Source organism: Pseudoliparis swirei, chromosome 5 (assembly GCF_029220125.1).
Source record: "Pseudoliparis swirei isolate HS2019 ecotype Mariana Trench chromosome 5, NWPU_hadal_v1, whole genome shotgun sequence".
Taxonomy (NCBI): domain Eukaryota; kingdom Metazoa; phylum Chordata; class Actinopteri; order Perciformes; family Liparidae; genus Pseudoliparis; species Pseudoliparis swirei.
In genome coordinates this window covers 19139635-19150400 of record NC_079392.1, presented here as the reverse complement: position 1 = coordinate 19150400, position 10766 = coordinate 19139635, and the positions used below count along the sequence as shown (strand labels likewise).

Sequence of the window (10766 nt, the reverse complement as noted above, 5' to 3'; positions counted from 1 at the left end):
ATAGCCATCACCTGTTTGAGGTGAAAAATGAACTTGAAAGGGAAGATTCAATTCAATTCAGTTTATTTGTATAGCCCATTTTCACAAATTACACATTTGTCTCAGAGTGCTTTACAATCTGTACACATAGACATCCCTGCCCCAAAACCTCACATCGGATCAGGAAAAACTCCCAAATAACCCTTCACGGGGAAAAAAAGGGAAGAAACCTTCAGGAGAGCAACAGAGGAGGATCCCTCTCCAGGATGGACAGGTGCAATAGATGTAATGTGTACAGAAGGACAGATTTAGAGTTAAAATACATTCAATAAATAAGATGTAAAACTGTAAATAGGAACAAGCACTTTGCATAGAAAACTGGACTCCCCACTCTTGCATTGTTAGTCTCTCTCATCTTGGTATGTAATATACTGTAGTTTTCAGACTGAGTTAATGTCCTTTCACAGGATTTCTGGGATCCAAAGTAAATATTTTAAACTCCTGCTTCTCTTAACCTCTTATCCAAAGATTTGCATTCGTGAATGTCACCTATGACTTCCGATGGAGTGCATACGGCCGGTTTCATGTGGGTGGTTTCTGTTTTTCATCCGTGACGCATCTGCGATCAGATTGAAATCACGCGTTAGAAATCAAAACAGCTACTTTGTTTATATTGAAGATTGTTGCAACACTTTTTGTTTAAACTAGCGATAGCACACATTACTTAGCAGCGAATGTAATTTCATCTCTCATGCCTCCACTTGTTTGTATCAGACTTTTATGCATGTATTTCTCCGAAATAGGCCCTGGCTGACTGAAGGGAGCTGACAAACACTGAAAACCTGCACTGAACGATGTTTTTTTAGAAAAGTCTAACCACAAACATCCGGTGACATGATCCCAACACGAGTCCCCCTGGAAGAGATAGGGGCATCATTTCAAACACATCAATAGCACCTCTTGTTTACATGGAGAGCTTTTCCAGGCCATTTCCATTTAAACCACCTCTTCCCCCGAAGCTACAGATTGACTGAACGTGGCAGAGTTTGTGAAGTCTTCTGAGGCAGTGTTTTTGGGTGCTAAATTGACACAGCCGTGGGCAGAGATTTGAGAGGTAGTATGGCTTACACAAAATGTAAATGGCCGATTCAAAAGATTCCCAGATGTGTAAAATCAATTACACAGACATATGCAACAAGAAATTAAATTCTCATGAAACTAAAACCGTTAAAGATAACCAATTACAGAGAACCAAAACCTTTAGTCTATTAATGGACATGTTATTGATGATTTAGTCATTAGGACGACTTACTTGATCCATTGGTTAAAACCCCAGCGTGCTGCCTTCTACTCACCAGGCTAAATGGGATGTGGCTCAACGACTCGCTTACACTGCTTCTGTGTTTTTAAAAAGGGGGCTGGTTGAGAGGAAGTGAGAGACACATACTTGTACTAAGACCTGATTGTAATAGATTCCTCAATTACATAACTGATAGATTGTGAATGGTCCGTCCTAAACGAAGTTTATTCTTTTGTAGTGATGTGGGGGGCATGAGCCCTGATCTGAAGGAAGTTATGCTTTCATTGCAGACCAAAACACTGACACAACTTCAAGAATACACATGAAATGCTTCTTCAAACAATTCATCAGAAACATTCAGGACAAATACTGTAACATTCTTTAGTCGTTACTATTTTGGGGAAATTCTGTTCCAAACAAGACACATGCTTACCAAATACTACCTCATTTATTGGCAAATGATTAGCCTCAAACATGGGGAATAGGATACCTCTATGGACAAGTCGTATACTAAATGAAGCATCATATCATCAATATTCTAGAACCAAAAAAACAAGATTTCTATTCATCATGTTTGAATGGAGATCGTTTGTTCTTAATCACATATTTTAAATGGGTCTGAAAAACTTCTTCAGAGTAAAGAAAATATTTCTGACTTGATTAATCAGCATTACAAAGGAAATGATGCCAGCCAGAATTAGGAAATGATTAATACAGATTACAGCTAAAGTTAACAGTTCAGTGACATTTAGAGACCGTTCTGTGCACCAAAACTAAGATTCACCCTGAAGTACACAAGTTTTATAGCAAGATTATACATGATAACCGAGTTTTTCCTGCAGTACAAGTCTTTATTGTATAGTAATACGCCCCATTAATGGTCCTCCAAACAAAACATTAAACATATGAAACCCAGCATGAGATAAATAAAATTACATTTAATGTTCGAGTAAAATAGCCTAATAGTTTAATCTGCCGTATGTGGGCAGAATTTAAGTACCAAGTTTTGATCTGCGATGATTTGAAACATCAGGTTCTTCTTACTGACTTCGACTGACTTCAAACTCAGCCTGGAGTACTCCCCGAAGACAGATTATTTCATCTTTGGGTGCTATAAAAAAAAAGACAAGAGGAAAAGAAAAAAGGTCAGTCAATATACATACATACATGAAGCTACAGTTAACATGCTACGGGTTTTTTTTCTGAATCACATCCATTGAGGAACAGATGTTGACACCAACCTTTTGAGTGGAGTGTAAGGTGATAACAATTCAGATGTCTGCACTGAATCAGGCCAGATCTGAGGGCCAACCGCACACAGACCTCTGTTGCTCTACTTCACGGAACAAAAATACTGACAAAAATCAAGCAGCTATTAAATAAAAAGAGTATTTTAAAGAAATTATTAGTCCGTTTTTTGAGAATCCATTAACATTTTTATAAATGTTAAATAGTGTAACACAGAGTGAAATTGGGGGATGACATACAAACAATACAAGTTCTCAGGGATTTTTTTAAGCAAGTGGAAATAGAGAAAATGTCCTCTGGACCACACTTTAAAAAACTACCAACCACAACATACTTAACTCAATCCTGGTCTGAAACTCTTCCTGGCCTGGCTCTCCCTAAATGTTTCCCCAAGATAATTGAAGTTTCTTCTAGCTGGATTTGTCTAAACGATGACAGGCGTGCCTTATTCTGCACTACAGAGCTAAATTAACTAGTTGTTGTGTGCCTTGAATAAATAATTTCTGGCTCCCTTGGTATTAATCAGATAATCCCCTTATTTTACTTTGAAATATATATATATTCCCTTGAAACTGGAAAGGACCAGTAGACCAAATCCCTTTATATGTCCTATTTGGTAGATAATCATGAGTTACGTTTTGGAACTGCAGTGGTATCCATGTTTTTGGGGCTGTAAGAAGGACGTCTGGGATTGCTCTAGTTTTTGTGAATTGGCACGATGAAAAGTATTCCAAGTTAGCTTTTAGACATTGAAATATCTGTAGATTTACAAAAGTTCTAAGACGGAATCACTCATGGGGGGCGGAAACTTTTAATGAGCCGTGACGTGGGAAGGGAAGTTAAATCCGAATTGGCTTGTTAAATCACATGTTTGCTCAATTAGGTTCTGTTTCGCAGTTTGTATGTGCACATGGATGTGAGTTTTTCATGATATGTCATATTTTAAAGGAGGTATTCTTTTCCACACCAGTTTTAGGGAAAATACATCCAAATCATTAAAACCCAGATCAAATTTGAATTCAAACAGAACAAGCGAAAACAGACGAGTCATCCTGGTTGTTCTGTCCTGCTCTCACTTTCAATTTCTGAAAAACTAATTAGTGTGCAGTAGATTCCTAATGATTACTTAAGAGAGCCTACAATAATTCCACACTCCCATAAACTTGGCGGCATAATTTAAACGTTTGAATATTAACAGAAACCACATTGGTTTGATGGACCACCAGTGTTGGATGTTACTTACAGCAGCAGCCAGTGCTTGTCTCAGGTCTTCAATTATGTCTTCCTCATCCTCCAGACCCACAGACAGTCGGATGAGTGTGTCACTGATCCCCAGGACAATCCTCTCTTTTTCTGGCACTGATGCATGGGTCATGATCACCCTAAATTATGATAGAGGACAGTGCAATATACATGAGTAATGAACAAAGACATCCTGCTGTAGTAACAGATCAGAGACAATGGAAATAAGTGCCAATTAAAATCAGCTTGAGAATCTCAAAGGGATGTGTAAAGAGGTATATGCTGCAACCTTGTGGTGCTACTCCAACATTACATTTTACAGAGCAGCTTTGAAAGTTTTTTTTAGCCAAGAGGCCTGCTCCACAGGCCAAACCGTAGGAGGGGCCTGAAGGGCCAGATCTGGTATCAACCGCTACCCTGAACTGTTGTGCATAGGATCTTGCCCCCATCTATCGTGATATTTTGTGATGGTCCCTTGCACAGCAGAGGGCAAGTCAGTTGTATGTCTAAGAAACACCACTCAAGTTGTCCAAGTGACTGACTCTGTCCTAACTTTTTCACCTAGGAAAGCCTTCAACACCAATGCAAGGGTTTTGTTTGTCGTTTACAATACCACTTTATAACTATTCTCCTCTTCAGTCTGTACAGCAAACTCTCATGAACAGTGTGTACTGTCCCCACCCTGTACTGACTGTTCAGTACAGGGTTATCTCAAACAAAGTTTCTCAAACAATGATTCAGCTTACTGGAGTGAGTAACACCAGGACATTCAGGGTTTAGCACAACACATATCCTGTGTTTTACTCAGTGTTTTCATTTTACCAGTTTGTTTAATGCTTTTATGATTATTTTATGAGTCTGGATATTACCAGTTTTATACTCTGTTGAACAAGTGAAAGACTTTAATATGTGGGTCTTTCTATTTCTTTGTTTAGGTGAGCTCAGACAAATTCCCTAACATATAATTATATCATGTAGTGAAATAGTAAACTTTTGCATGGATACTTACGGATGTTCTGCTAAACTTTCATAACCACCAAGACTCTCAGCGATCGCAAATACCTGAAATGAAGACAAGCGGACATGAAGTGAAACATAGTGTAGGATGTAAATAGTATTTAAACCTCAATAGAAAACAAATAAATAACCAATCACAGACACGACCCAGGCCATAGTAACATGTTGTGTATCATTTTCAAACATACATCAGCGATTGGACGTACAATCTACTCATTTTGTGACAACGTGAGCCAAGACGTGATCACATGGAATACAACTATTTTAAACAGCTGCAAAACACAAACCAAGCTTTCCAGATCAAATAAAACTGTACTGCCAAATTACTTTGAGGTTACTGAGGAAGACTTTGGCGTGCTCGAGTTTGCCCTTAATGTAGATGGTGATCATCCCCGGACATCCGGTGCATTGTCTCTTCATCACTTCATGCTGAGGGTGAGAGGGCAGGCCTACGTCGAAAGAGAGAAAATAGGATTACATGATATTTCTAGACTAGTGGGGTGTAACGGGTTTGGAAGACACTTTGCTGATGAATCCAAAATGCAGACATAAAAGATACAGAATTTGTTTTAAACTTTTGCTCATGAGTCCTGGTTTGTTTAGAGTTGGTCTGTTGGTGATGAAAAAAATAAAACATTGTACGGTTTACATATGCTTGTGTGTGTATACATTATATATATCCTCCTAAGACCCAGCCCATTAATTTGTGTCCTCTGTGGTGGACATTTTGGTTTTGCATCTCTTCTTTGACTCATTTGAGTTATACCATCAAGTCCTGCTGTACTCAAAGGAGGACATCCTGGGCTTTCCAGTGATACCACATGTGTAGGGGTGGGATAATGACAACTTCCTCAAAATGTTGACACATCAGCCAGCACATTTTAGGGAAAGTCAAATATTGCTTAATTATTGTCTTTTTTACTACATTTATATTATGCATTGTTTATTAAAATGTCCAAAATGATATATTTACCTCTGAAAGTATTTCAGTTATTTATCTATTTTTAAATAGTAATTTTATGCAATGTTAATTATGGTGGACACCAGGACAAAATCTATGTATTTAATGACTCAACATTGTTGTATGAGGTGAACCAAATGCATTATTATCTGTGTATGTGTATGAGAGAGCGAGATATTACCTGGGAAAATGACCCGCTCCACATTGGGATGTGCCTCCAGAAACTTTGCAGCAGCCATGCCATTCTTGAAATGGCGCTCCATCCGCAGGTGTAGGGTCTTCAGTCCTCGGTTACACAGGAAGCAGTCAAAGGGAGACGGAACACAGCCCAAAGCTAAATCAAGGAAAGATCACATTGGAGAAAAATATACTATAAAGGTTGTAGAGCCTCCAAAAAAACAGATTATGCAAATGACAAAAGCATAAACGAATACTTCCTTCTGAAAGGTTTTGGAATTGCTGCTGAACTTTGGCCTCAGGGGCATGTTTTGGTTGTCAAGTTAGTGACTGTAGGTCAGGTTGAAATAACCAGTCCAACAAATACAGAACACATAAAAGCCGTTTCTCAATTCAAAGTACAGAGTACAGACTTGGGTTCTTTTGGAGTCTGGACTTCGGAGTTTGGTCTTAGGAGTCCAGACTCCGAAGGACGAGAGGACGGTCTTTCTGCGATAGGAACAGCAGCTGACTTGACGTCGCCACATCAGCGGTTCTTACTCAAGAGTTTACTCCAACCCTGCTTTTTTCATTATCCTTTAAATACAATTATTTTATTTTAAAATTGTGTGTGGATATATTTAGTTATATTCATGCATTTATTTATATACACACACAATAAAATAATCATACATACACATATATCCACTCGCTGACGTCGCCTGATGATTCGCGTTGTCAAAATGCGTCTCCGTTACTTAACCGTCAATGGACCTGCACTTATCAATGCAAGAGCAGGGGGACATTTTATTTGCACTCACCATTTTGCAGAAACTTCAGTCGTTCATACAGATCATCCCGGTTCATTGAGGCCAGACCCATCACCACGTCACTGTGACCTGACTCATTTAAAAAAGACAGGAATAAATGATTGATTATCAATACAAGTAGTTTGGAGTAGAACATCGTTGGTTTGTGTGTTGAGGGAAGTTTATATTTCAAGACATAATATTACAAGTGTAGGTTAGGATTGGATTAATTAGATTGAGATCTCGGCAAAGTGGGAAAAATTTACACAACCTACCATTCATGTATTTGGTTGCTGAATACATGCAGACATCGGCTCCCAAGGCCAAGGGGCGCTAAAAGTGCACAACACAAACACACAAGTTAATCAATTACTTCGTTGGTATTTAGTCAACTGGAATTTGACCGTTTTTAACTCTTATGTGCAAAGCTGTCACTCTCACCTGGAAGTAGGCCGACATGAAGGTATTGTCCACAACCACCACGATGTCCTTGTTGTATTCATGGGCCACCTGAGAACAGGCCTTGATGTCCACAACCTTCATCATGGGGTTGGAGGGTGTCTCAATCCACACCAGCTACACAAAGAAGCAGCATGTTTAGAAGGGAGTGTCAAAGATGTGGTAACGCACACATTACTGCGGCATAAACTGAGGCGAGGCAGCTCATCTACTGAGCCATAACAGTCATCACATAAAATGCTGATTGATAATAACTGCTTCAACTTTACTCAAAAGAAAATGATACAACCGATGATAGTAGCGAACATCAGACCAAACTACAAACACAATAGAAAAAGGACACAATGAGCACATTCATTCTATCATCAGTACTTGACTTACTTTAGTGTTGGCTTTCAGAGCAGCCTTCAGCAGCTCTGGTTTTGTACAGTCAGCAAAAGACACCTCCAGGCCATTTTCAGTTGCAATATTTTGGAAGTAGCGGTTTGTGCCTTTGCAATTAAGAAAGTGAAACTTGGTTATCATTTTTTATAGACGAGGTTCAAAACCAGCTCACACTATATACATCACAGCAGCAACGATTGTGTACGAGTGGGGAAATTGTGGGTTTCTAATGACATGTGAATGTTAGTGTTGCATCAGATTTTTCGACAGTTTAACAAGCAGGTTTCTCACCTCCGTACACGTCATCCATGCAGACGATTCCATCACCCATCTTGAGCAAGTGAGTGATGGTAACTGTGGCTGCCAACCCCGAGGCAACAGCAATGCCTGTGGGGGGGAAAACAAAAGTTATTGAAACCAACAATCATTTTTCATGCCAGAGGGAAGTCGCATTTCAGTTTGCATACATTTCCTCCGTTATGTTTGATATTTAAACCATGATCTAATTGATTAAATCTGTCCTCTTTGTGTCAAATATGCCATCACAATGATGTGAGTGGCAGTTATAAGTCATACTTACAATACTTTGCCCCATCCAAAGCAGCCACAGCCTTCTCAAGACAGTTTCTTGAAGGGTTTCCACTTCGGCTGTATTCATATCCCTATGTTAAAAAATTATTAGAAGACATTTTAGCCACCGCAATCAACATAGATGTGTTTAAACAGGAAAAAAGCAGGATTGTCTTTTGGTAGACAGGTTTGTGATAGTGTGGAATTTAGACTCCCAGGTCGGCAAACAAGGGTGTATGGAGAATTTTTTTTTTCTGTTGTAAATTCGCTTTTTTTATGCACTGCTTGAGATTCTCAAACTCAAGAAAATTAGCACACATCAGAACTGCCAAACATTGCTCACACAATATACTGATGGGAGAAACAGCATTTTCAAGAGAAAATCAAATAAGTTAAGATGTCTCTCTTCACATACAGTAGATTCCCTTTTGACTGAGGAAGCAGAAGAACACCCACAGCTTTGGCATTAAACAGGTAGAACCAGGTTTGGCTGCTAGAGTTTCTTCACTTGAAAGCCCCAAAGGTAATTTATTTGGTTGTTGTGTCTATATTTTGATTATGATCCTAGTTTTGTTGTAGTTTCTAGTAAAACAACTTTCAATTTATTGTTTTTTATAACATTTACAAGGATGCCCAATCTCGCTGTATTTAGATATAAATGTCCAGTATATAACCATCATTATTTAATTTAATGTTACATACTATCTGGACCTTGAGTATGTAATACAAGTTTGATTGATATTAAATTAGATTAATATTTCTAGATTACTTATTTAGACGTCCTTCTTGTGTGTTTTAAACATATACATATATTGCTTCTGTTCACCTGGGGAGGGGGACCTCCTCTGTTGCTCTCCTGAAGGGTTCTTCCCTTTTTTTCCGTGAGTTTTTTTTCTATTTCTTGGGAGTTTTACTAAAAACGTATTTCCAATAGTCTATAATAATGATTTAAAAAACATCAATAGTCAACTTAATAATATCTAACCTTTTTAACCCCATTAAATCCTCTTGCATAACTACATATGGTCTGTTTTACGCACGTGCATACCACAGGATGATTCCCATCAACCCACCCCACGCCTCAAGTAAGCATCCAGGGCATATCGGGCTACTTACAGCATGGTTTCCTGGCTCGAGCTGCTTGAACGTGGTAGACAGAGAAATCGGCGGCACGACAGCCATTGATTTCCATTGCTCTGGTTCCTGACCGATGTGAATTGCGTCTGTGGCGAACGATTTGTACGCCGGGATGAAGCCGGCGTACAAATCGTTCTGCTCCTCCTGCTTTTGACTCTTATCCATGGCAATGCGCTCCGCCAAGTGTATGCGGGTTCAGGCGAGGGACGAGTGTATAAGGTGGTAGGAAAACGGGAGAAGGCAATCTAACTGGTCCTGCGCGTTTTTCGTGTGAGCCAATCAGCGCCCATCAACAAGTGGATGAAGGCACTGATTGGTGGTTCAAAGGGGGCGTCCAGGTTACGTCAGGCTTTATGTTGTTTGACTTCGTGTGCGTCGGTCGGTGCAGTAGTGATGCAACATTTCCTGTGTGCACGTCTTACGTTTCAGTTCATATTCCAATTGTACTTCATAAACCGAGTTCAAAATCTGATTTTTTTTAAGTTCCGTAACAAACCAAATTAACGATGAGTGTTTAATTAATGACTTATTTTGTAAAACTAAAAGAATGAACACAATCGAAACATTTCTGTATTCACTAAATACCATAATCAGGATACTTCGTACACGCCACCATAACATTTATTATTATGAAATTATACATGTAGGCTACTGTAATGTTTCCGCATTTTTGTTCCTTCTAATGTACACGACAGAAACGTTTGCTGTAATTTCATTATTTAGCCATAGAGGGAGGAAGTGCTCTGTTGACTCAGTTTTATCTTTGGAGATCTCTTCTGCTTTGTCCTGCCTAAACATTGATGCTCCAGATACACATCAGAGTCTTGCTCAGTGTTGCAGGTAAGAAAATAAATATGACGTCAGAGATAAGTAATAATCAACCAACATAAAGTATGTATGGGGTATCAAATAAACAAGGACCCATACTCCAACTTTAATATATATTGAATACACGTTATATTCACTACATAATTTATTCATAATAGTGTGTAGCATATATAGTGCTGGATTGAGCATGTATTACAATATAATACTCTTTAGCTGTAGTTAGAGACACCCATGCATGCTTAGATACTTAGTCAGACAGCACTGAACTAATTAATAACAGGTGCGCTCCCTTCTAATTGCAAACAGAGTTTATTTCAAGCATTGCTGTCGGCTTGCATGGTGGAGATGTTTTATTACATGAACATTATTTTTAGGGGGAAACTAAATGAGAAACTGTAAGACTTTACTGATGAATTAAATGTGTATTGGTCTTTTCTGACTTTAGCCTTAAGTCAACCACAGGGATATAAATAAATATCCATGTGTGCCTCAGGCTGAATCTAAATTAAACTCAAATCCTTCTTTTAAAATAGTAGTAATTCAGTAATTAAGTACATTCATTAATTTACTCTAGTTGTAGTTTTGAAGCAGCCTACTTGAGTATTTTCAATTTTTACTTCACAAATCTACTTTAGATACCAGAGGGACATTTTCCATTTTTTGCTCAACATTTATC

At 38.6% G+C, this 10766-nt stretch overlaps 1 protein-coding gene across 3 annotated transcripts; it reads right to left on the bottom strand.

Moving 5' to 3' along the window:
• Positions 1 to 1708: 1708 nt before the first annotated feature.
• Positions 1709 to 9467, bottom strand: cth (cystathionase (cystathionine gamma-lyase)). Of its 3 annotated transcripts, none has more exons than XR_008831685.1 (12): positions 9242 to 9467; positions 8136 to 8217; positions 7847 to 7942; positions 7553 to 7662; positions 7154 to 7288; positions 6988 to 7045; positions 6725 to 6802; positions 5929 to 6081; positions 5114 to 5235; positions 4779 to 4831; positions 2521 to 3909; positions 1709 to 2390 (listed from the first exon to the last, which is right to left on the bottom strand). XR_008831685.1 is itself a non-coding variant. In XM_056414282.1 (12 exons), exons 1-12 carry the CDS (start codon positions 9425 to 9427, stop codon positions 2373 to 2375), a joined length of 1230 nt encoding a protein of 409 aa, XP_056270257.1. In that variant the 5' UTR covers positions 9428 to 9466; the 3' UTR covers positions 1709 to 2372. The 3 variants fall into 3 exon arrangements, 2 of the variants coding, with proteins under 2 accessions (XP_056270257.1, XP_056270256.1); XM_056414282.1 differs by having other exon boundaries at positions 3771 to 3909; positions 9242 to 9466; XM_056414281.1 differs by having other exon boundaries at positions 1709 to 3909.
• Between the last annotated feature and the right edge of the window lie 1299 nt (positions 9468 to 10766).